Genomic DNA, 27107 nt, shown 5'->3' with positions numbered 1-27107 from the left:
GCCGCTTTGGATATATTACCTCACAAATTAATAATTTCTCACTTTCTAACCAAAATTAGCAAACTGCATTTTTTGTGTTGTATAACTGGACTGGATTTTTAACAACGATATCAATGCCACTGCGTTGAAAAGAGTAAAACAAAGATGCTGCAATTAAAAAATGCAATAATGATGGACACAATAGCTCGTGCCACTGAGGGCAATTACAGAAGGCGCCACAGCAAGATTTTTGTCTGGCAATCATTTTCCACAACAAACCTTGTTTGATTACATAACAAGACAAGACTATAGTTTCCCTGTTCTCCTGAATACATCTACAGTGTTGTTTTGTCTTTTATTGTTTTCACGTTAAGAAACGACGCCTAAACTACATTCAAACATTGCTACCGATCTGGTATAGGCAATTTGATTCTTATTTTATCTTTTACAATTGACTTCTCAGTTAACGAAAGCTGCATGCTGAATTTCCTGCCAATTTGTCACAAGGTACACATTTTTTCATTCGCTTTGTACTGGCCGTTTAGTTGTGGGCTTATCACAACTTTTCAGTGTGGAAATGACAAGTATATACAAATAATCGAAAGATTTTAGCGAATGGGCAAATGCGAATGAAAAATACGAAAAACACATTTATATACGTTTGAATGACCGGCGACAAAAATATTTTTAGCGCTAAACGAACGTAGGCTACATATATACGCAAAGATCGAAAACATGACGAATAATATAAGTTACCATTCAGAATGGAAACTCTATTATTATTACATTTCGAGAAAAAAATTCAAACCTGTGAAAGCTTCAACGGAAAATAGTTAAAACCGTTTTGGCTTCTATCTCGAAAAGTATCTTTGCTTTTGGCAAAATTGTGTTTTTAGTGTTAGTAAGAAAACGCGTTTTAAATATTTGGGCAAATAATGCATGAACAAATGATGGCTGTGACGTACGAAATACAAAATGGCGGTAATAGTTCCGGTGGTTTACAATAGGACAGTTACGCAACTGTTTAATTAATCATGCTTGCGTGAGACCAAAAACGTCGCTTTCTTAGGTTTTTGGTAAAGTAAAGTATCTGCAGCGATAAATACAAAACAAATGCGACGAAAAGTGGACACAAAACAATTCTATTTCACTTCGCCAAAGCGACATTTTATCTACAAATTAAATTACGACTTACGTTACAAGTTTATCATTTCAGGGATAATCATTTTTTTGTATAGATATAAGCGATTTTAAGAAAAGTCACATTATACAAACAGTTTGACCCTTTGTTTAGGATGGACACAACAAAATATGCTACCCAGTGGTTAAGAGTGGAATTTACTGCTTTAAAAAGTATGCAAATATGCGATAATACTTTGTTATCGGGACAGCGGATTTTTGCGTCAAAAACAGTGAGTTTTTGCGAAAGGTACAGCCTGGTATGCAAAAAGCTACATGTTGATAAGTGTAGTAAATCTCAGATGCTCGTTAACTGCTCGTAATAGGAACTGCAGAAACTTAAAGGAAAAACGGGGTAGAAAAAGTGTGGTGAAAAAAATTAAAGGAGAACCGTAAAAATAATATATATATAGCTGCCGTTTGGATTAGGTCGGGTTTTGGCACTTTTTAAGCTAAGTTAGGTGCAAAAATGCTTATGTGATAAATCAACATGTTATATTGACTTCATTGCTGGGTTGTTATATAATATGGTGACACCAAAAGTATATGAATTAGTGGTTCGAATACAGATGGCCGATAGGTACACTGAATTAGTAACATACATGGAAAACGTTGTAACAGAGCTACAAACGCCTTCAGTCAATGCAACACGCTAAAATGCATTATATTCTGGCGACTGTGTGGAGGGTTATTATTAGAGATGTACCGAATATTCGGTTTGCCAAATTTATTCGGCCGAATCGCTCATTTTTGCAAAGATTTGGTTTCGGCCGAATAATTTGTTTCGATCTGGCCGAAACCGAATCTTTTACGAACACAAATTTGAAGCGTAAAACGTGTCATTTCTGCTTATTAAGCTCCACGCAATCTTTCAAAAGCCCAAACATAACGAAAATCGCGTCGATTTTTACGTTTTTAAACACATTGTCGTTTTTCCCACTGTAGTCAAAAAAATTAGTAATTCATTGGCAGGTTGCCAATCATTCTTGAGGCAATTTTAAACCTCACAAAACTTAAATGAGGACGAAACAGAACTATTCTGCACTAATTGCCTGGTAGATAAACATTTTTTCACGTCAAACACGTAGGGTACGACTTCGCGTGACGTCATAAATGATTCGGTTAAATCGGCCGAATTTATTCGGCAAAACCGCCGAATATTCGGTTTCGGCCGAATCGAAATTTAGCCGATTCGGTACATCACTAGTTATTATGCGTTTTGCCGAAGCACAAGACAGCGCTGCAAAAAAACTTTAAATAAAAATGTGCTTGGCGGTGAAATGGTTGCAAGCAAAATGGAAGTGACTAAATTGAAATGTTATTAAACCCTACATTTTTTACAAATTTTGGTTAATTCGTTGCCGCAGTTATTGTTAACAATCAGTAGAAAACCACGGCGCATAATACAATATGGCCCAAAGCAGGGGTCTCTAAAGTTTTTAACACCGGACTTTTCGTAACATGCAACAATATGATGCAAACGCTTGCTGTGATTGGGGTTAAGGTTCGGATTAGGTTATTCCAGCATGGTTCGAATGTAAAATTGACTCAAATTTGAAACAAAGTTGTTTCATACAATGAACTCTCACCTAAATTTTACAAACTAGTGAAAATTGTTTGGGGGTCTGGGGGTTGGTATGGAAAGGTTTTAATGCATGATAGGTACTGCTTTGTGGTAACCACAGTCAAGATATAGCGTAAGATATCTATGAATGCTCGTTTTTTTGTAACGGACATCTCATAGAACGAGAATTATAGTCGTAAAATGTGCTCTCTGTACATGAAAGATATAATTCACCAGTTTAAAACAATTAGATTATTCAAGTCCAAATCATTTTTAGAGGAATAATAATATAATAGGGATAGAGAATTTACTAAAATAAAAATGATTCCGCAAAAGAATAATCCGGGAAAATTTTTTCAAAAAAGGTGCATACGAAAAAAAATCGAAATTTAATCGTAACTTTACCAGACGAAATATTCCTAAATTCGTAAACAAAACACACCAACAAGAAAAAATACAGAAATCTGAGAAACTTTCGCGGACGACCAGTGGTGGGAACAAATCTCAATACATCGCATCCGCTAGGTAGCGCTCTTGACCAGGTCACCTGTTTTTCCGGTCGCGGACAACACGCTTAGTGAAACGACCGCACAGTGTGCCCATGAGCAGCACCCCGATGAACATGAGCGTGAGAAGAGTAAGAATGTAACTGGAATTTTCAGATTCCATCACTTTTCGTGACAAATCGCTGAGACCTTCTACGTTCTGCAGCAAAAGAAAAAGTTTAAATTAGAGATAAGACTGCTACGGTGACGTAATACCGTTATGACGTTTTGATTACGTCACTAAAGGACATAAAACACGCAATTGCAGAAATGAGCGACCATAAGCAACTATTGATCGCCTATTTCTGCAATTGCGAGCAAATAATGATTTAACACTAAAAGAATAATTAGTGCAAACAATCGCTAATTTTAGGAATTAACTTTTCTCTATTTTTGCGTTCTGAACAGTTTTTGGGCCAAGTCTGCATCTGCATACAAAAACAAAAAAGCCATTTTTTTAAGCAAAGCTGATGCCTTCTGTTGCTTTCTCGCAAAAATTACAAACTAAAATGTTTGCAACTCACTCCGTGTGCTTTCCACATCTTCTGTCTCGATTCAAGTTCGTCTCGACATTCGGGGTTCAAAATTTCCTGATGGTTGATCAAGCAAGTTATCACTGTAACACATTAATGTATCGTTAGCATAGTAGAGTTGTTAACACCATTCCTCAAGGCCAACCCAGAATTTGCTAAATTTCGATAGGTGGCGCAAAGAGCTGAAGTGATTATTTATTAGGAACTAAGTTTTAAAGGTAGTTTTTTTTGCTTTTTTTATTGATAAAACTTTACCCCAACCCAATTAGCCCTACCAGTCAGCATTTTCAGAGATGCTGTATGTCGTTTTAGGTTGATGCTCGTTGCTATTGGGCAGCGTTTTCAAATCGAGTCCATACAGTGGTTTTCATGAGGCCACGAACCCTTAACTTAATTGAAACCCTTGCTAGTGACATTCGCCCATAAATAATATCAAAAACTTTTTACCCTTGAAATAAATACATTTTTGAGTTAAACAATTTAAGCGAAAAATGTTGAGCATCGAAACAAAAAGCGATAAAAATGCTGAAGTTTTTTTAAATTTAAGTCTCCCGCTAACGCTTTTTATGTAGTATGTAATAATATATGCATATACCTCTGCCGTTCCCAGGAACAATCATTCGGCAATGCATTTCAATATCGTTGCCACATGCTTGATTCAATACCGGATCAGCTTGTACGTCACTACGACCAGCATCAATCAGTGTAGCGATTTCCTGTGCAATGATTTAATGTTATTTACTATATATATATATTAATATACAAGGCTGGCCAGTGAATTAATAAACGGCCACTTCGTACGTCCATATAAATAAGCAAATCGTTTGCTATACCATATCCTTCGTTCTCATGTACTGTATTTTATCGTATCCCACTGCTCTTGCGCGTTTTCGCTTGTGTGCTTGCATATATTTTACTGCATTACTCTGAAGAAGGCCTACCGTTCTGGTGGGCGAAACGCCAGAAAAAAGCTCTTGACAAAAAACTGATTTTTTTGTTTAGCAGCACACCAGTTGAAAAAACACTTTGTTAAATGAAAAATCCGTTCGCTTGTCTCAGGTTGCCGAACCCCTGAAGTAGGGTGACATTACAGCACAGAATAACAAGGCGACATACCATTGCACATTGGTGCTCCTGGACTTTATTGTCGATAAATGCTGTCTTGAGACATTCAACCACCATTCCTGGCTCCTCGTTGTTGCAAAACGTTTTAATCTGTCGATGAAATGACATTAACGAAAAATTTGCACAAAATGCAAGAGGTATGAACTAATATGTATTTTAGAAATCTGACCTAAACTGACTAAAAATCGGAACGAAAGCATTTTTTACTGTTAGTAACAGCCACCAACATGTAACCATGGGAAAAGTTGAGATGAGTTTTGCAACAAGAATGTAAAGTACAGTTAACCTCGGTTACACCGGATTCGGTTAATCCGGACCTTTGCCTAATTTGGACAAAATTGAAGGTACAAATGATTTGTGATGTGGCAAGACTTGAACTAATCGACATCGGTTAATCCGAATCTTCGTCTAATCCGGACATTTTTTTTGTTTCAAACGGGTCCGGATTAACCGAGGTTTACTGTTTTCAATTCATGAGTCTACAAGCGTTTTTTTGAGACATAAATAGTCCCGAGGCCCAGCCGGGTTGTAAAACACTGATTTTTAATGCGAAACCCCACCACTTGTAAGCAATGGAGAGTAAGGGCTGGATCAAGTCTGTAATCTTTCTCTTCTTCGGCTAAAGCTTCGACCACGTGTTGAGCACAACTTTGAGACAAGGTCTGCAATAACAGTTGACAGGTATTAGTGCAAAATTAAAATTGTCAAGTCAGGATATATATTTTTTTGTAAGTTTATAGGCCTTAAACAGGGTAAATATGATTGAATATAATCTACGGTGTAGCTGCAGCGCGTTCATCCATTATCCACCAATAATGCCCGCCACTTTTTTGCGGTCCATAACGTTTCAACGTTGCGCAGCTATTTCTGGCTGGGTGGTTGGTTTAGTGCAATTGTGTCGCTAAGTTTTCTTTCACCAAGCGAAATAAACTCAACTTAATGTATTGAAAACTAGAAGGGTGGCTTAGCACATATTGCCTTTGCATATACACTATAACCTATTTTAAAACATAAATATATTTCCTATGCTTATTTTGTATTGGGTCCCATATTAGCCATCGTCTTTTATAACTTTAGTCGTTTCTGCAGGCAAAAACTCATGGGTCCCCACACATGCAAAGTTGAAAATAATGCAATTCAAGAGATAACCATGAGAAAGTCTGGTGTTGTAAGGTAAAACACAGTGACTGGCACTGGGCTTAAATAATAATACTATGTAGAATACAAACTACAAAATTAGATTCACCCCAGATATTGTTTGAAGTACTGACCCATTTTAGGGGCTAGTAGAGCAACTAATTGGGTTCGACACACAAATTAAAAAATATATAAAAACCACAATGACCCAATCAATAGTACTGCATATTTCAGCCCAATCCACCAATGTTTAAAATTTCGACCACTAGAGGTGTTTTGAGCAACAACCGTTACTGTTTCTGACGTCATAGGGCTGTTAACAAGCCCCTAACTGCCATGGCGCAAAAACGACCACCAAGCAACCCACCAACGAGCAACATACAACTGGTTGCCCTTGTAACACTATTGCCCCAAATAAATCTTTCGTTTGTGGTGCCCAGTAACATACAAATACGTTTTACACTTTAGGGGCTTGTGGGGTAAATGTTAGGACTACAGGGTTGAACACAACAATCGACACCTATAAATGGCCTACTATACAAGAAATCCAAATTTCAGCCAATTCTGACACTGTTTAAAAACTCACCCATTTTAGGGGGCTAGCGGGGTAAATACTGGGGTTATCAACAAAAACAAAGTGGGATGCACATATACATGAATATATCTACCATCTGTGTAAATTTCAGCCAAATCCATCAAACATTTGATGGAAAAACGAGTCGGACAAACTTTGGGTAAAAACACCCATTTTAGGGGGCGAGCGGGGTAAATACTGGGGTTATCAACAAAAACAAAGTGGGATGCACATCTACATAACTATATCTACCATCTGTGTAAATTTCAGCCAAATCCATCAAACATTTGATGGAAAAACGAGTCGGACAAACTTCGGAGGAAAAATACCCATTTTAGGGGGCTAGCGGGGTAAATACTGGGGTTATCAACAAAAACAAAGTGGGATGCACATCTACATAACTATATCTACCATCTGTGTAAATTTCACCCAAATCCATCAAATATTTGATGGAAAAACGAGTCGGACAAACTTTGGGAAGAAAAAAAAAAGGAAGAAAAAACAAACAAAAAACAATTCGAGTAAAATCAATATGTGTCCCCTTCAGGGAAGGGGACCCATAATTATTAACCTTTTTTCGGTCAGCCTTTGCAAGCCGCTCCTTAAGACAGCCATATATCACACCATGAGGATCAACACCCTGTTCATGGTCAATCTTGGCCTTGTTTATTTCGACAGCACAGAATTTCTTGATATCGTGTTCGCAGGCTTTCTGTAAAATCGGGTTGAGGTCGATGTCGTTGAACATTTCCTTTTCCCGTTTAAAGAGTATACTCTTGCAGCTGAAACAAGGATTTAATAAGTTGAATTGTAATGTAAGTAAGAACAAATGAAAAATAGGCAAATCCAACAAAAAGTTACAAAAGCATTTGAATTACTCTACAATGCACTTTGGTGGTGAAACCGTTAGGTCATTCGGGGTCAAACTTTGGATAACAAACTAACATGTTGAAGCACTCTTTCTTGACCAATAGCATGAAACAAACCAGAGTTTGACAAAACAATTAAAATACTGCCAAAAACAATGTGTTCCCTTCGGTAAAGGGTTTGTTTTTTTAATATAAAAATATAGGGTCTCAACGGAATAAAAACTCAAAAACAGGAGCTACTGAAAGTGTAAGAATAAACCATTTTCCTTTGACACGACTTCATGCGCAACGAGTTATGACGACAGACAACTTACGTGGAATCAAGTTTCGGTTTGTTCTGTATGAGACAGTCCATGAGATTTTTGATTTCACCACTTTCCAAATGCGCCATGCAGTAATTCTTGATTCCCTTCTTGCAAGCTCGCATCAAGTTGAAGTCCAAGTTCTCGTCGACAGCTTCCTCTTTCTACGAAAATAAGCAACAAAGCTTAAGACAAAGCGGTCATCTTAAATTGTTAAGCCCCCTTAAAAGCCAATAGAAAGATAGGTCAATCTGGCAACCCCATATAATGAAGCTGACCATGTGCAGCATAGGAGGCATGGCACGGTGCTTGTGACTAGACGGGCTCTCCTCTGAGCCTGCGTAGTTTATTTAGTTGGTAGTCCGCGAGTCCCGGAAAGACTCTGGTCGTGGGTTCGAATCCTATGCCAAGCTACTTTTTTCTAGTCTGTGCCTTGCCATATGGCAGGGGTGTCCAAAGTGAGGTGACTCGCGACTGCACGCAAAAGCTTTTCCCTGAAACTTTATTTACCGGTAAAACAACAAAATCCCAAAACTTCCTCAAATGCCGTGTATTTTGTGTTATAATTGTCCGGTTAAAAACTTTGCAAAAAAAAACGTTGGCACGCAGGCGTGTGCACCCCAGAAAAATTGGCACCCGTTAAAAAAAGTTTGGACATCACTGCCATGTGGTGAATGCTTGGTGACCAGCTGATATGGTATGACGCCTTCAACGAGCCTGGCGTACTATGACGAAAATTCAGAAAGACAAAAATACTGCTAGTTTATTGTTTTTCTAAGTTTAAAATTTAATTTAGACAACGATATCAGTTAATTATTGGGTAATTCCTAAATATTATTCATGCAATGAACAAAAGCCGGAGCAACGAAATTTCTTGATACCTTCAGCGTGTAAATATTCCTCCTACATTCGTTGGAAAGATCGGCGGAGTGCTGACGTAGACATTCAAGCACGTGGGCTTTACCGGGTTTGACGTCACGGCATAACCGCTGAAAATCTTTCTGACAACTTTTATGCACGTCAGGATTTAACTTAATGTTTTCATGCTGCAGAAAAAAAATATTTTTTGTTAATTTAAAAAAAAAGTATGATCGAAACGAATTTTTTTTACGAATTAAGCTCAGAGAAAAGAATGACTTTTCAAAAAAGTTTTTGTTAAAATTTGAAAAAAATGAAAGATAAAAAACGTGTATGGTTGGAAACAAAAATTTTTAACACTATTACAGAGAACATTTTTAACCAAACCTTACGAGTAAATTACACATTTTTCAAGCAAATAATATCCTAGCGTTAAAGTGTTCGACATTTTATCTAAAAACACAAGAAAATATGAATACCAAAGTTAGGGACTTAAAGGAAATGCAAACTGATACCTTTTCTATTTTCATTTGCAGATTTTCAACAGTTAGTTGAGCTCGACATTTTTCTGACACTTTATGTGGTCCACCAACTAACTTTATGTCACGCACATTCTTGCTAAGGCACAAGATTACATCGGCTCTAAAAATAAGGAAAAACAACTGTTAGGTAACTTAAGCACCCTTTCAAGGCCAAAGTAATGTTTCTTGTAAAACTGTTGAAACTATCTGAATGCAAACAAAATGTCTGGCAACCCAAATTCTATTGTAAAAAAGAAATTTTAGTTTTTACATGTAACAAATATGTATTTATACCGTATATACTCGCGGATAGGTCGCAACTTTTTTCCTTATATTTAAAAAAAAATATAGGTGCGACCTATCCGCTCGACATAAGTGCAAATCGCCACCAAGTCGGAACAAAATTGAAAGTTTTCGGCTATTGCAAGTACCGTATTTTCCGGTCGGCTTATTGGGCGGATATAACGTATTTATTCGAGTATAACGGGCAAAATTTTATACTAATTTTCAATAAAAAATTAAGGGTAGTGGAAATGTGCTATCGAATACGGGTGCATGCGCTCCGTGCACGCACATACCAATGAGAGACAGTTTCATGAGCGCACACGCACATGCGTCAGCTCAGCGTGCGTTGGATTTTCCCGCTTTGTTGAGAAAACATAGTTTTGCGGTTTCAATGCAATGCAGTTCAATGCTAAAAAACAACCAATTGCACCAGTTATTTATGCAAAAAAGCTAGGAAAAGGGCCTTTTAAATCCCTAGATTTTCAGTGCGACTTATGTGCGAGTCAACTCTAAATTACAGTTTTTTAACACAAAACTAATAGTGCGACCTATCGGCGAGTATATACGGTAATTCAATCCTATCTTTGTGTCCTAAAAAAAAACAGGTCCAGTTGTCTTAAACCTACTTGGATTTTGGAGCTGGAGCTGTGCAATACTGTTCAACATCCGCCTTGCAAGCTTTGAGGAATTGATAACTAAAGTGGTAGTCCTTCATCTCAATCTGTATCAACATACAAATTAGAGATGCAATCCAGATACAGTGAAGTATTGTTTACAGGATAGTAAACATTTGTTAATAAATGTAGTTAATGAACTTCTAAATCAGTGGCTCCCAACCTTTATTTCATCTATTGACAATTCAAAACATGTTTATTCCTCGCTAATATACTACAGTAAATGCCTGACTACACAAAGCTCATTTAAAATTGGGCCTTTTATTAATTTCACAGGTCATATTCTCAGAGCCCTAATGTCTAAAGAACTGTAGCCCTAAACAGTTCCAGAAAAAACATTAAAAACTTTTCCAAGAAAACCCAGTAGCAGTACCACAAAAAACAAAACCACGCACAAATCGACCTAAAAGTACATTAAATCATTTATAACAGTGTTTTAACGCGTTTGTGTTGACCTGAAGTAACCTCTTGCAGTCATGTGACCAAGCGAGTAAGTTTTTTATGATCTTTTATGCTATTTTCGCAAAACTCTTTTCATGTTTTTTTCAACAATGTTTGGAATAAGAGAACTATATAGAATTTAATTTCATTATATGGTTGTACAAAATGAAACCGCTTACCAGTTGGAAGTGTAAAATTCCAGCAGCACATTTTTCATTTTCCATGTCATTTTTGTGTTCAATCAAACAATTCATTACTTTTCCTTCATCCTCAGAGTCGAGAACATGCTGAAAAGAACAGACACAGTTTTGTCACATTTTCAGTTTCCATAACCTTATTGGAACTCGAAAAATGGGTTGGTAAATGTCACATAAGACAACTTGTCAATTTATCCAGGTTTTAAAGTTACCCGGGTCTATACCAGTGGTTCTCAACTCGCTTCAGGCCAGTTTAATTAAATGAATATTGTGAACCAGTCCATTGTTAAGTAAGGATAAAAAAATCCACAACAAGCATATTGGTTTGAAATACAATCCTTCAATACAGAGTTTCCAGTAGTGATATTAAACAACTGGTAGCCAACAATACATGGCCAATAACTTAGAGAACCTTTTTTCACACTGAATATTCAATAAATTATATGCAACTAATCCCATTTCCAGGTTCACCAAATATCTTAATGTCCTATGGACCACACAAAAAGTGGTCAATGGACCCCTAGTTTAGAGTCACTGGCTCACACTGTTCATCAGGGTAACATAAACACTGGGGGCCACTTTAAACAATATGTTGTTGGTCTCATTTATTCAGCCTTACTCGGGATTTCATTTTATGGCAGCATGAATTTGTTATGTGTTGAGAATGTACAACCAAGTGGTCAAATATCTTTGAGGTAACAATGATAAAGACATGTCGGTTGGATGGTTACACTAGCCAATATCTCTTGTCACCAGCTGCACTGATGAGACCTTATAGGCCGAAGCAGTGTGCACTGTCTGTAGCATACCTTGCAATGTTTGTGGAGCATTGGTTCACATGCAGATATAAGAATGTTCTCAAGGCTCCCTGCATCCTCTGACTCAAGGTTAGTGAGTTCCTGAATAGTTTTGATACAAGCTTGGTCTGTAATATTTTCATAGTGATCCTGTAGACAGATCAGCTCCTAATGAACAGAAAAAAAGTTTTTTTTAACTGGAGTTGTAAACTTCAGATTGTTTTAAAGAGTTTTTTAAGAGTCAGTGGTAAGCTTCAATTTTTTTGCCAGTCGGTTCTATCACAAAAGTCATATTTTTCAGCCGGTTCTGTTACAAAAAGTCCGTTGATAATAACCAGTAATGCAAACAAGTTCGCTGATCTCATAAAAATTTCAGGAGTTGGTTCTATAGAAGTGGTGTGAACTGGCTGAATCCCACCACTGGTCATGACCAAACCTTTTGAGAAAGTCATCCAGTTAATTGACATTAAAACCTTGGAAAATTGGTTTTGTGTATCACTGGATTTGTCTCTAAAACATTTGATTGGCATTCCAGATTTATGTGATGTCAGAATTTTTTGTAGGCGATATGAGCACCAACGTAAAGTGTTTCAATTAAATTTAAACCAAATGAATTCAGAGACAGACAAGAAAACATTTAAACATCACAACTGCAATATTTTAGCATGGTTTTTTCAACCCCGAGCTTTTCACCAAATCATATGATTCGCAATTGTATGTTGGACTTTAATATAAATTTTCTGTCAGCTAGATATAAACAAAGAAGGATGAAAAATCTGCATAACCTTTCCACGTTCAGCGACCTCGTCCGAACATAATCTGCCGAGTGTGGTTCGACATTTACTCTCCAACTCTGGGTTAAGATGAAAATCAAGTGCCCGGTCCTTCAATACTCGGTGAACTTGTTCCTGACACCCCTCTGACAATTTGGATTCCTGAAGTTGAACAGAAAAGGTGTAAAAATAAATCTAAAACATTTAACACCACTCTAAATATGGATTATTTTGCAACACACTATTCCCAAATAGATTCAATATACACTGACAATGACTTAAAAAATGTTTAATAATTAAAACATATTTCTGTGTCCGGGCAGAAACTTAAAAATCTGTACATAAACTAATCAGGTTTTGGCAGGTTACTCCTATTCCACAAATACATGTAGCTTGTGGTTTACAAATAAGCATAGAGCACTATATTAGAGAGTTAAAAGCAGTATTGGTGGTACAAATACAATTAATAAAAATAAGCATCAAAACACTTTTGTAAAATATGCAAAAACTTTAGCAGTAGTTTATCTATGTCTTCTCCAATAATTGTTCAGATTGGTCTGTTGTAATTTCAGAGAAAAAAACACCTGTTTAATTCAACTCCAACGAAAACAGTTCAGAAAACATAAAATATCTCACAATAACTTAAAAAATTTCACATACCATTTCACTGTTACCACGGTCGTGACGATGCAGACAGGAGAGGATGAGATTAAAAGGCATTGTTTCTTCCACGTCCTGGCCATCCTCACCTCCACCAGCACCACCTCCTGCTTGCATCTCATAATGACAAAGTTTCTTCGAATCTTTTTTGCACTTCTTGTAAAACACTGGATCCAAGCTGAAATACAGTCGAGTAAATGCTAAAAAAATTACCAACGTTTTGCTATATTACCTAAGTGCAGTGGGGGATTCAGTCGGTTCACACTGGTTCTATAAAGCCGTCTCACAAAATTTTAGAGATCAGCGAACTGGTTAGCATTACTGGTTACAGTCAATGGACTTTTGTAAGAGAACCGGCCAAAAAATATGACTTTTGTGATAGAAACGGCTGACACAAAATTTGAATCCCACCACTGCCTAAGGTCTTTTTTATACACACTACTTAAGTTGATTCTGGTAATCATTGCCTGTACTATTGCCATTCTTCCAATGATTTCCATCTTTAATTATATATATCCCAACTATTCACATGTTTAGGAAATGTTTTTTTTTACAGGTTAAATCAGTTGACAATCTGGTCAAGAACAAATGTATTTCTCTAAAAAGCATCTTGATTGTCTTATTCAAATAGACGAATATACTGGGAAATACTTACAAAAAATCACGACTGATGAAGTACTGAAGTTCTAGCAGATGTTTCTCACATTCTTTGGGCATTTTCGGGGAATAGAGGTTCTCCATCAAACAAGAAAGGACCCTAAAATAATAGATCTATCTTTATCTGCTACCATTTATACAGTAGAGAATACATTACATACACAATTTGATTCATGGCAGAAACTATATTCTATTGGAATTCAAACCCAATCAGGAGTCTTTCAGGGCCCGTGCTCTACCCACTGAGTTATGTAGGTTCACATGTCAACTAGTGATGGGACGATACCGATACCAAGTAAGAGTACCAAGTACTTAAATGTAGTGTTATACTTAGTTGTATATTCTTATAAAATCGAACGTTGGTATCGAAAACTGCAAAATATTTCGATACTGAGTACGAGTATCGATACCACTGAAATCATTCGATACCGAGTACCGGGTACTCGTCCCATAACTAATGTCAACCCTCTAAAGCAGGGGTCCGCAAATACTTTTTGACGCGACCCTAAAAAAATTGCTCTAAATTCTCGCGACCCAAGCATTTTGTTAGCATGTAAGTTTGTGGAAAATACTAAACAACTAAACGTCAATATTAAGACTAGTTTTATGCTATATTGTCAGTTGATATTTTCACATAAAACAGTAGGTAAATGAACGTATTTATTCTAACAAATGAAACCGCATGTTTGCACGGGTGCGCTTAACTTATTGCATTGTTACATAGCCTGTATGTCACAGTTACGTAGTCATACGTAACAATGTAAAAGTTAATGAAAGAGTTGGAAAAAGCCGAAGTTCATTAATGCTGTAGATGCAATGCTTATATTCATGGGAAATTTAAAATATTTCGCGACCCAGACTGGAAGGTCTCACAACCCAAATTTGGGTTTCGACCCACTATTTGCGGACCCCTGCTCTAAAGCAGGGGTTCTTAACCAGGGGTGCGAGAACTGTTCCTGAGGGGTGCGGGGAGGCTGAATCATTAAGGTTGGTTAGGTCTTTTATATATAAATACAAAAACCCAGCGGGGTGCGAAAATTGGTTGGTGATTGGAAAGGGGTGCGAAAATTGGTTCATGATTGGAAAGGGGTGCAGCAAGGAAAAAAGGTTAAGAACCACTGTTCTAAAGTCAAATCACAAGCACCATTGCCTGTTCTTATGTTACACATGTCAGCTTCGTAGTAAAGTGCATAGATGGATTTAATCAACATTACGGTAACAAATTCTACTTACATGGGGTCTCCTTCAGCAAGATCACCACACATTGTGTTAATCACTCTGTTGCAAGCTCTTGATAACACTTTGTCCATTTTGTAGTCCGACGCAACTTCTGTTTCTTTGATCAAGTGTCGTATCTAAACGTTAGATAATCAATTAACTGGTTTGAGACTTTAGGTGATAAATTCCAAGGATACACAAATATTGCCAGGGAGGTAAATCTTAAGTTAGGTTAAGTTACAGCATTGTATTGTTTTTACCTCCTTAACAAAACCAATTTCATACAAGGGAGTCCAATTTGTAACACATATTTAGGTTTCTCACTAGTTGTTATACAAATAACCTGTTAAATGTATATATATATGTAACATGCTGCACATTTTATGTACATAAAATAGTTTTTAAAAAGGTGTATGTACGTCTATTACATTATACATTAATTGAATGCATAAGGCAGTGTTCCAGGGAGGAATTTATAAATTAAAGGGAAGGAATTTACTTGAAATTTTTAATGTTGTTTGTAAATAGATACTTAAGCTATGAAATATGACCTGTGAAGTTGATGAAAGACCCAATTTTAATGATCTTTGCACGGCTTAGCATTTACCATATAAAAGAGATCTGCCAAAACTGCAAATGTTCAGTTTGGTTGAGCACCGAGCATCTCAAGTTAATGCTCGGTCAAGCATGCTCGGTGTATTGTGACATCACAAACATTCTTGCGAGTTTTGTAGCTTTCCATCTCAGCGGTGTGGTAAATATGCGTTATTCCAACACATCACACATTTATTAAAGCTGTCATTTTTGTTCCTGGATACCCTTTTGTACACTAGTTTCGTATACATAGGCTAGATATGAAAGTTTAACGCTCTGGTCAGCCCGAGCACTGAGCACCAAAAACAGCAATGCTCGGTACCGAGTACTCAGTTTCTGGCTCAGGTTGGCCCATCCCTACTATGAATGTCTCGACGGGAAATTCCCGGGATTTCCCGGCAAAATTACGTTCCCGAATCCCGGGAAATTTGTTTTCAATCCCTGGGAAACACACAAACAAGCAAAAACGTGTTAATTTTGTAAAAAAATAACAGAGATGTTTAACTTTCTGCTAGCTGTTACCAAAATATGGCGTTTTGTAATTTTTATTGATAAAGTAAGCAAGCGTTTTTATACGAGATGGTAAATTATTTTACCGAAAATGCGCTACCTTGCGGTACTAGAAAAAGCAAATTTATTTTTCGTAATTTTTGAATCTTGTTTACGTTCAAACAAGATTGCAAATATAGTTTAATCGACAAAATCATGGCTAATTAGATGCCTCCAGCGAAAATAAACTAATTTTAGCGATTGCAATGACTTAATTATCCACGAAAAATCGGCACATTTTTCGGTCGGGAATCCCGGGATATGAAAAAATTATTTCCCGATTCCCGGGAATTAAAAAATCCGGGAAAGAGAGGAACCCTACCTACTATATAGTATATTAGGGAGGAATAAAAATGTTTTGAACTGTAAAGGGAGGAATTTGTTCAAAAAGGTTGGGAACTACTGGCATAAGGCTAAACACTAAGTGTTATTTAACTTGCTACTTGTAAACTTCACAGACATCAACAAAAAATCAGCATAAATGTATACATACTGCAACAGCACAATTTTCACTCAGTGCTGGTTGATTCAGTTCATTAGGAGGTTGTTCAGCGAGGCCCATCAGACAATGAAGCGTTTCTTGTTTTTCAATTTCCCCAGAGCACTTCTTATTAATTTCAACAGCACAGAAGTTGGTTACTTCGGCTGATAATTCGTAGTTTTCAATCATCATTTGGCGAAAGTCGGCTAGCTGGTTTTCACATTTTGATGATACCATTACTAAAAAATCAAAATCTTTTATTAGATGTGTGAAGTTAACAGGCTGTGTTATAAAATGAGATTGACAAAAAGCCTCCACTAAAAACTGTGGTAGAAAAATTTTGATTGACCAAAATTGATAGTTAGTATGTACCATTTCCCTTTTTCAGTTTCTGAGCCTAAAGAAGGGTCAAATGCTGAAATTATTCTCTTGTTTTGTCATAAAAATATATGTTTAAATTCCAACACTCTTATTTTGTTAGCATGGAACTCAAATGTATGATGGTTAATGTTATTTCAAAAAAACATAAGTTTGTTGGTTTCCACTAACTGCATACTAAACAAAATTGACTACTTTTTTTGCATTTAATTTTAAAGAAATCTGAAAAACAGTTCATGGAATTCACAGCAGCTACTGAAAATACCTAACCCAGTGGTGCACAACCAGTTGATCAAAAGGGATGTAAAAAATGGTTGTAATGTGTAACTTTGTGTTTGTTTTTTCATTGTCAGACATGTGAGGTACGCTGCTGTACGTTACAATAAGTTTTACTGCCTATATCATAAAATCAGTCAGTTTTCATGTCATGAAAAAGGAATTTCTGTAAAGTTACATTCTGGAAAAAACTAAAACCATGCTGGTGATATTACAACAAAACTTGAAAAAGTAACAAAAAATATGTCTCCTTGTCCAGGCTAAATCTTGGGAAAGTGCTTCCTTTTGATAATTTATGACCTCACACATATATTTGTTTGGATTGTTGGTTTTTAGATGTAAAAGTTGTTCGGAGAAAATACATTTGCCTGTTTAGAGTGTTTGTACAAGTGCTATACAGTGGGAGGAAATACACATGTTGGGTGGTAAGTACAACAATGTTTGAATATGATGTCTTGCAAAAGTTTGTAATGAGAGATATCAGCTATGATCTTGAGTCAAAATTTTTAAGCATAGCTGACTTAAATAGTTGCTGAACTTGCAAATACACATTACCAAACAATTCTAGTTTATAAACAATTTCATTTACCTCCTTGTAACTTTTTCTGCTCAAGACAAAGAAGAATCGTGGAGAGTCCAATAAGATCTTTCTGGTCGTTAGCATTGTGGTCAGCGAATGGGCAGTGCTGCTTTATCTCCTGTGTGCATCCGTTTTGCAAACTGTAACTTGCCTACAACAATAAATAGTTACAAAACTTAATTTACTAGTGAATTTTTACTGATCTATAACACTAACAATTTTGCCTTTCCGACCAAAAAATATCTCAACTTTAAATATACATGAGTTAATTTCCTATTTAAAAAGGTAAATTTAACTTTGTTTTTGCATATAAATTTTGATTTTAGAAGTGCTTTCTGTCAACATGTACCAAGTATATGCAGCGGGTGTTTGCATGAAATGTGGCAAGATGAAAATAAAAAATTATAACATACAAACTGTCAGTGTATAATGTTAAAAATTGATAATATGACATTTTTTCACTTTGTAAACATGAACATTTTGTTTCATGATTTACCAATAACTGGCTTTGAGATTGAAAACATGATTTAAAGCATTCAAAACACTATGAAACAAATCCAAAAATAGAGGCTAATTGTAAGCAACAAAGGCCAGAGGCAATTAATCTAAGGCCACGTCACACATCTGAAAGTAAGTACGTGCCTGGGGGAAGGCCATCGAAACTATTCAGTCCGGCATCTCTACCGCATATTTTATATAGTTCAATACCAAAAGATACATTCAATGTTGGTCTATGAATTGGACAAACCCAATAAGTTAAAAGTTATTTAATAGGAATGGTATTGTATGGTTTGCACACAAACTGAAGGAATATGTGCAAAAAAAACGGTGTACAAAATGTTTAACAGTAGGCTGCATTCATTTTAAAAACTATCTGGATTTAAAAGTTTAAAACCAGTTCTTAACCAATACAACCATGGTTGTTTGAATGCAAACAACATAGAATTATTGTACCTTGTAGTCTTGAGAAACTAATTTTTGTCTGGTGGTAATGGCTACTCTGCAATCTTCAGACATATCGTGGTTAAATTTGTGGTTTAGGAGACATCTGTAAATCCTGCCTTCACCAGCCACCTCCTACAAAGAGAAAATCGCTCCTTTTTATCATTCCTTCATTTGACTTAAGTGTATACAAATGGGTGTAACTGATGTGGCCTTCATATCATTGATGATGGCATGAGAATTTGTGGATACGTTTGAAAAATAAAGCATGTCGCATTTTACATATGTTTGGGCCGTTATTTTCACCATTGAAATTATGAACAGATCCGTATCTAGTGTTCCAAAATGAAGGACTTTTGAACATACATGAAATGTTCTCAGTAAGAAGATACAAACCAGCATCTGTGCGACCAACATTCTCTATTGTTATCATCAGGTAAAATGCAAGCTACAGAAGGGACTACATTTGGTGCTGTATGACAAAAAAGAAAGGGGCGACTTGAAGTTACAGATAAAAGCAGTCAGTTGGTTATGAAACACAAGCAGATTGGAAACGTTTCCAAATTTCAAAAATTCAATTATCAGTGTCAGATTAATTACAGACATGTTTTTTTAGCTACATATGCTGTGTCACTTAACACAATTATTGCATCTCATTTTTCCATTTGGCTGAAAACACTTGGAGGCCAAAGACATGCAGCACATGTATAAAAATAGAACACTTGGTGTAATTAAACCCAAATTCAACGAATTTTAAATGCCATGTCCAATTAATTAAGTCATAAAATATGAATTTATAACTTTGTAAGTTGACTTTTAAAATGATTTTGTTACTGGTTGCAGATGGTCACTTTAAAACATATAAAACCCGCAAACACGCTTCACACAAACATAAATAATTTTAAATGTAAAATAAATCTCAGTTATATATACTCAAAAATCTTGCCATGTGTAATATGACACACAGTATACCATATTCCAGGAACAGCAGAACCATTCCTTCATACACATCACATAAATACTGGAGTAATAAGGAAATTACCACAGTTTTTCGCCTAACAGGATGCAATCAATTATTAGGTGGTTCACCATACTGTCAGCTTCATTTAATGGAATGTATTGATTAAATATCATTTCTACATTTATTTAGCATGGCAATAACCTTTTTCATATTGATGTATAAATAGTGGTGGTAGTAGTGGTGGCTTTTTACTTTTCACAAGTATCTATTTCATATTGTGATTTGCAAACTCCTTTAAAAGATTTCACTGGGGTAAAACAGTGCAATATTATAAAAATAATCATACATCAGATGAAGGTAACCCTTGGTGATAACTACATGACAATGATTGTGACTGATTTGTATGGCAGGGTGTTTGTCGAAAAGTTTAGGTATTTTTACTTAACACCTTTCTAAAAACAACAGTACAGAAAACATGAAAAAACGGTAAATAAGATTCTTTTTCAGAAAACGTTAAAAAAATGTTTGCAACCTGTTTGCTTCTTGACAGATGTTGGACAAAAAATCACCACAAGATTTTTGAATGCCCTATTCAAGCTACCCAACTTTTGTTGCCTGTTATAGTTAATCCACAGATTTTTTTTCAGAGAAGGTAAAAAATATATTTGCAACTTCTTTCTATAATTTACTTTTTGACAGACATGGAACTACAAACTTATCATTAAGTATCTTAAATGCGCTAATTAGGCATATCATAATTTTTTTATATGTTATATTTACCTCCACAGACAGTTCACTTTACTGCTTGGGGCTAAATTTGTTCCACTTTGATAAAGAGGAACAAACATATAATAGTCAAACTTACATGATCACAAAGTCTGTCACGTTCGCTGCGGCACTTGAAGTAGAGGTTACGATCCAGGTTGTAGTCATCAGCAGAAAGTTCTGCGATTCTCTGGATCTGTTTGCTACATTTACTTTCCAACTTAATTCCGTTGCCAAATTGCTGTTCGAGACAAGCAATCACAGCACCCTGAGATGTGTGCATGTTGTCCTGGACAAAAATAACACTGTTGTGTAATCAGACCAATCCCTATAATTTAGAAGTTAATTCAAACCTGCTGAAGATGTCCATCACCGCTAACCCGACCGCAATGATACTTTATGATATCTGCTTGACATTCACTAACAAAGTCACAAATAAACCTGCAACGCATTTTAAATGATAAACACCTGTGTAAAAGTGACCCTAAAGAACTTGTCATCCAAGCAATGCTATGCAGAAAATTGGATGGTTTTCACGTAATTGAGTTGTAAAAAGGGACAAAAAAATTAGGCAGGGTGTCAGTTGGGCCACATCACTTTTTGTAGTTTATGTGAGTTAGTCTAAACTGTTTTTTTTTATGTTATGCATGCATATGAACTAAATTTTTAACAAAACAAAAATACATTTAACGGCCTATTCAGGTCACCTTCATCCGGGTAATAACCTATTTGTCAGTTAAAAACACATTTGCCAGAAGGGCATTGTTTAGGCCAGGGCTTCTCAAAACTGTTGGAAATATAATTTTGGGGTCGCAAAACATCATGCGTTGTTGTCATGTCATTGTCACAAAAAATGGTATACATGCGTAAATTTATTGTTTAAACATCATTCCTGTGTATAGGCTATACCCATCAAGGGGTCACATTTCCAAAAAGGGGGTTGCAGAGCAAGAAAGTTTGAGAAGACCTGGTTTTTAAGCATGCATATGTGTGGAGTAAATATGGAAAGAAAATCATCAGGTTAGTTTTATTTATGTTAACTGTCATGATGTAAATGAGATATAATGAAACGAGAACTTCTGTTCTAATTGCTAATGTACTGACAAATAGATTATCATCACTGGGATTTTAGCATTCATGTTTACATATGTTCATGATTTTGTAACTGTTAATACAAGTTAACAAACATTCACCTGTAATCACTGTAAATGATACTGGATATCTTCTTGAGAAACGTTACACAAGTTGGAACCTTGATTTGTTCACGGTGCTCCACAAGACATGGAATAAGTTTTCCACTTCCATCTTGTTCTCTGCCACAGTCTGAAAACTAAACACAAGTTGTCAAAGCCAAAAGTACATGTTGAATCAAACACCAATTTACAGACTTTAAACTGTTTTAACATTACATGGTTGAGCATTATATAAATGTATAATCTATACATTCAGGGCATTGCATAACAGTGCCAACCAAGATAATTAATAAACACTGCTTTAAAAACACCTATAGTCATATTTTTTAAATAAACCCCCGTGCTTTCAGAGTAATAAGAACAGGTATGTTCCTTGCACAAAACCCAGGAGTTTTTCCAGGCCATCCATTTTACATCACAAACATTTCTTACCATGTCCAGGCCTCGCTTACAAACTTGTCTTGCAATGGCATCAAATTTTGGATTTGTGGTAACATTAACCTTGTATTGCCAAACAAGCTGTAAAAATCATGTTAAATCAAGTTAGTAAGTGACAGAACAATCAGAACCAAAAGACACAATGCAGTAAATATATTCTCACAAAGAAATATATAAATTTAAACTGAGCAACAACAAATGTGCAAAAACATAGTTAAAGTTGGGTGCACTTGACACCTCCCTGAAGCTAGTGTTTTTGTGTGTACATACTATAGTTAGGCAGATGTGAAATGACCTTAAATTCTATCTGTATGTACTTACATGATGACAAGGCTCTGACAATTCTTCATCCTAAAAATAAAGCAAAACAAATTATAACTCGATGGTTAATTTCATTGCCTTGTCATTTTACTTTTATATTATTGGGCTACCTTAAAGTACAGACATATAAATAGACACAGCAACATTATGCTTTTTAAACTTAGGCTTAAACACTGCAATTTGTCACAATGACATAGGATTCAACAAATCTCTTTATTGCGGCTAGTGGTACAACCTTTGGGTCAAGCAAAACTAATGCAACTACCTCAACATACTGTCCACAGCAAAAGTATAATTAAAAAGTATATATATACAAAGACAAACAAAGCAGGAAGAAACGAAAAGTGAAAACAGCATCATTGTGTTGTGTTCATGAATCCTACAATAAACTTATACAACAAAGGATGTGATATGAAACTTTCGTTTGTGCATTTTCACATACCTCAAACTCTCTGTCGTTTAAACATGTGAGCACATCAATATTATTTGCAAGCTTGCGCCCTTCACAAATGCGACCAATGTCTGCAGAGCACTCCTGTGCCATTGCAATAGAAGCTCCAGCTCCAACATTCCGACTTTGGGCTGAAACAATATAATTGATTAGGGAACATGTTTCAGACAATACCCAAAGTCAAGTTTTTTTGCAACAGTGCTTTTGCTTGCTACAATTGGGGATACAGATTTACATAAAAGATGGGCCAATGTGGGTTTTTAGCGAACAGTAGTGATGTAGGCCTATAATCAACATATAAAGTTGATATTTTGTTTGCACTAAAAGGCCCATGTTTAAACTTTTTTAACAGCAAAACACTTAGTCAAAACAAACATCAAGTCTTAAATTGCAAAACATCCCCAAAAACATTTAAACAATCTAGACAATTGAATATTATATAGTTTTGTTTTTTCAAATTTTACCCAATAAAAAGTTTTAATTCAAAATTCAATTCATCAGGATTTGTCAAAACTGGAATGTGGATTTCTGTCAGCCTATTCAGTATTTCACATTTTTACTTTTGTATGTGATTTTTTTATATCTGAAATCACACAAAAGCAGTTTACTGAACCATTGCAGTAGGAGAAACCATACAGTCACTACATCAACAACACTCTTGTCTTTAAATTTTCATGACAGCTAAAGGCAACAATGGCAATCCAACCAAGCTTTAGTATACACAGCTGTTTACACAAACCTGCTGGCATTCTCTTGATTTCATTGGCTCCAGGATCCACCGGCATCAGTTTTGTTTTCTGTTGTTGAACAGGAACTCTTTGAGGTTGAATTTTTTGATAATTTTGATTTGCATCAACAGGTTGCACTTTTGGATCTGGAAGGTCCTGACCAGCTCCCTAATTGGCAGAACATCAAATGAAGCATTAAAAATGGAAGAATGTGATTAGCATGGTAAATAATCATGAACAAGTTTTCAAAAAGGTTGTTGTTTGAGCAATAAGCAATGCATATGCAATTGCCAATAAATACTAAGTTATATAATTTTTTTTTGTTCTCGGTAACATGTTATGTTTGGGATGTCATTAAACAGGACAAAAAATATCATTATATATATATAATTCGTTCAGCAAGAATTATGCTAAAGTTGCTTTTTATTGTTTACTTTTTCAAAACTCCTCTACAGTTTATTGGTTTATGCCAGGCAAAAGGTTTCAAAAGCTATTCTTAACCACTTTTACTTTAACTGGTGTATTAATACAATGGGCCTTAGTAAATTAATTGTAAAATTGTAATTGTAAAAAACATTACACAGCAATATTGGACCAAATATCAACCAGTTACTCATCCAAAATCAAAATTATACAACAAATGTTTTACCACAAGTTTTTAAACACCAAAAGGACCCACCGCATTCAAACTGGCAGCATTGTTTGGCAGAACCTTGGGCGGGTCTCTTTTTAATTGTAAGTCGTCTCCTGCATTTACAGCACCAAGGGGAGGGTTTTCCAGTTTGGGTTTTACGTTGCCTTGTCGATGTCTGTTGCTTTGCACCACACCTGGTGTTTGGGCTAAACAGGTGGAAATGACCCCAAGAAAAACTAGGAACTTCCCAATACCACAAAGACAGTTGTTGGGCAACATGTTTACAAACCAACTTATCCTGTGAAAATAAACTACTTAGTTCGTTTTAATGCTTGGCTTATTTTTATTCAAAGCAATAAAACACATGTAATTTCTTTTTTAATTGGGGCAAGGTTGTGACACCCGAAACAAAGAAATTTTTGCTGAAACAAAAAAAAACTCAAAAAAAAAAGGTTTATGATAGCAATGTGTTGGGGCCAGTCTGCAGAACATGGTAGTTTCCGACAAGAAACATATCGTTTACTTTCACTGACTCATTAGAACCAACATACCAGAGAAAAAACTCAAAACTAATACAATCAGACATCAGTACACGAAACAAGACAAGTTGCACAAATCAGTCAGTGGTGGCCTGTGGCTCCTTTCCTAAAACCTATACCTTTCGAAAGCAAAATTACTGGTAACAAACAACTTTTTAAAATATGGGAGATGCATATGCAGCATGGCATGGCGTTTATTGCAGTTTTATAAAATGCTGAACTGCTTTTGTAGTATTTGCAACTCTTTGTACTTCCCGTAAAATAGTAAAAGCTGGGCACGACAATCAATTACAGAATTGTGGTAAATATGTGGCAAAATATTCGGAAATTGACAAATTTTTAAGCACAGTAAGCCACTCAAAACAAATCATTTAATATTTAGCAACTCGACGTGGCCAACGAAATCACAAATCAACACAAAAAAGTTGGTATACGTAAAAGTAGGAAAACACAATTACGCCGACCACACAATCATTACGTGTGGATTTTCAAAAACGAACCACAAATCTTGTTGTTTCGACTTGATTCCAATTTACAATTCAAAACCATAGGCTAAGTGGTTTGTAAACCAAACTGTTGGTCGTTCCACTTAAAAATTAACAAGACTTGCTTCGACAAAAAACATTCGAAAAAAACAACAAAAGAAAGAAAAAAAAAAAAAAAAACATTTCGAAAAAAACAACAAAGAAAGATCATTGGTGGCAGTGCACTTACCCTTTTTATGTCATGTCGTTCGAAAAGTTTTGCGGAGCCCGCATAGAATACCAAGTAGTCAACACAGCATAAACACAATGTTTTTGTATAACCGAGTTCCACACGTCTGGTACAAGTTATTTAATGCGTGACAGTGTCACGGTTGGCAGTCGTTCCACTATAATTCGCCCACAACTCAATAGCTCTGTTTAGCTTATTTAATACGCCTTTCAGCGGAGCGAAGCTTAAAGCATAAGTACGTCCTATAATCACCCATGCATAAGTACGTCCTATAATCACCCATGTTCACCTTGCAAGCCTCTGACCCCTCTTGTGAATGTAATACAATCTGCAGTAGGCCTAGCCATAAGCACACTTCTATGGTAGCCTAGGCCTACACTTTCCAAATTGCCCGAGCAAAGATTTAGGTTCTAAACACATCATGCCCAATGAAATGCATGACCAGATGTGCATAAAAGTAAGCATTTTATTGTCGTGGTGGGCAGTTTTATCGTTTACATCGAGTTTTTGTAATCACAAGTGTGAAAAAGATTTAGGAATTAGGGTACCGGTAATTTCGCCGGATCGTATTTCAATTTTCTTTCATTTTTGCGATGTCGACTGCTTTGCCAAATGCCGGGACAACCCAACGTTTGACTTGCCTATGCCCTATAGTATATCGTCGTCTGGTGTTGTACACGCGCAGGCGGCTAAAGCCTTATGAGAATATTGTGTTGTACAAAAATATTTGTTGTGTGTTGTACACTTTAATGTTCTTTATGAAAACAAACCTTTTAGAAAGCGAATACAAACAAAATTGTTGAATGCATGTCAAAAAAAGGTCAAAAAATGACATTTTTCCAGGAATATTAGAACATGCTTAACTAAAATGCAGGCATTTAAGACCCAGTTCCAACTTTTTAAAGCTTGCCAAATAGTAACTGGTTTGAACAGCAAAATGGATATACTAGCTTTAAACACGTGACCCAACCCTGCTTGTCTAAAACTGAATGCGGTGTGTGTAGCGACCACCAGAGGCATAGTTGCATTAGACAGGGCACTTTAAGGTTTTGACTTGTTCATAAGAAATGTATGACAATGTGAAACAAGTCACAAAAAAACGAAATGTAAGTTGGATTGAGTGAAAATTATGACAAAACATGTTAAACAAAGCATTTCGCAAAGAATACAAACAATTCAATACTATAGCTAGTTTACCGACTATGCACCACTAGTCTCTTGGGATAAACAAGCCGAGCCTGCATGACTAAAGGCATCGGGGCCTATTTTCCTGTTGTGCTCTATACACGAGCGGTACGTTTCCGTCGATGGCTCAGTTAACAATTGTCCGCTGGTGTATTGCTGATTGTATATCCTGCATTGTATTCAACTGAACACCTGTTTCGGCGAACGAACACTTAGTCATCTTTATCTGTAACTCCAGCGCGGCGTGCGTTAAATCGTTCTGCTTTTTCCGGTTCCTAAACGATAGATGAAGCACCGCAACCGGAAATAAATTGGAACAGGCCTTTACATCGGAACAGTGCGTTGTGTAACGCCGAAATGTATGTGGCTGCCTAACCCTTTGTTGAATAGATTTTTTCGAGTCTTGACATCCCAGTGTTATTTATTTTTTCGGGATCAAAGCGATTTTGGGCCTATTCTCTGGTTTACAGTTAAAAACGGGACTAAAATT

General features: G+C 36.1%; 1 protein-coding gene across 1 annotated transcript; it reads right to left on the bottom strand.

Moving 5' to 3' along the window:
* Window positions 1-512: 512 nt before the first annotated feature.
* On the bottom strand, window positions 513-24508 carry LOC145236379 (Golgi apparatus protein 1-like). The gene is made up of 27 exons (XM_080099652.1): window positions 24225-24508; window positions 23557-23713; window positions 22809-22948; window positions 22367-22396; window positions 22040-22126; window positions 21608-21744; window positions 20768-20855; window positions 20515-20703; window positions 18701-18823; window positions 17756-17897; window positions 16525-16751; window positions 14904-15025; window positions 13669-13770; window positions 13014-13191; window positions 12366-12515; window positions 11593-11748; window positions 10766-10873; window positions 10098-10192; window positions 9181-9307; window positions 8689-8853; window positions 7820-7971; window positions 7208-7418; window positions 5486-5587; window positions 4917-5015; window positions 4396-4516; window positions 3792-3883; window positions 513-3427 (listed from the first exon to the last, which is right to left on the bottom strand). The coding sequence occupies exons 1-27, from the start codon at window positions 24456-24458 to the stop codon at window positions 3266-3268; spliced, it is 3696 nt and encodes a 1231-aa protein (XP_079955778.1). The 5' UTR covers window positions 24459-24508; the 3' UTR covers window positions 513-3265.
* Between the last annotated feature and the right edge of the window lie 2599 nt (window positions 24509-27107).

This window comes from Phallusia mammillata, chromosome 1, assembly GCF_965637545.1.
Source record: "Phallusia mammillata chromosome 1, kaPhaMamm4.hap1.1, whole genome shotgun sequence".
In the NCBI taxonomy this organism is placed as follows: Eukaryota; Metazoa; Chordata; class Ascidiacea; order Phlebobranchia; family Ascidiidae; genus Phallusia; species Phallusia mammillata.
This window is presented reverse-complemented; position numbering and strand designations above follow the sequence as displayed.

Bases quoted from the DNA above. Each gene is read 5' to 3' on its own strand.
- LOC145236379 (XM_080099652.1), bottom strand. From the start codon at position 24,458: ATGTTGCCCAACAACTGTCTTTGTGGTATTGGGAAGTTCCTAGTTTTT. The intron at 20,704-20,767 runs GTTTGAATTAAC...ATTTTTGTCCAG, and splicing joins GTGATGGACATCTTCAGCAG to GACAACATGCACACATCTCA. The intron at 13,192-13,668 runs GTAAGTATTTCC...ACTGTATTTCAG, and splicing joins TTCATCAGTCGTGATTTTTT to CTTGGATCCAGTGTTTTACA.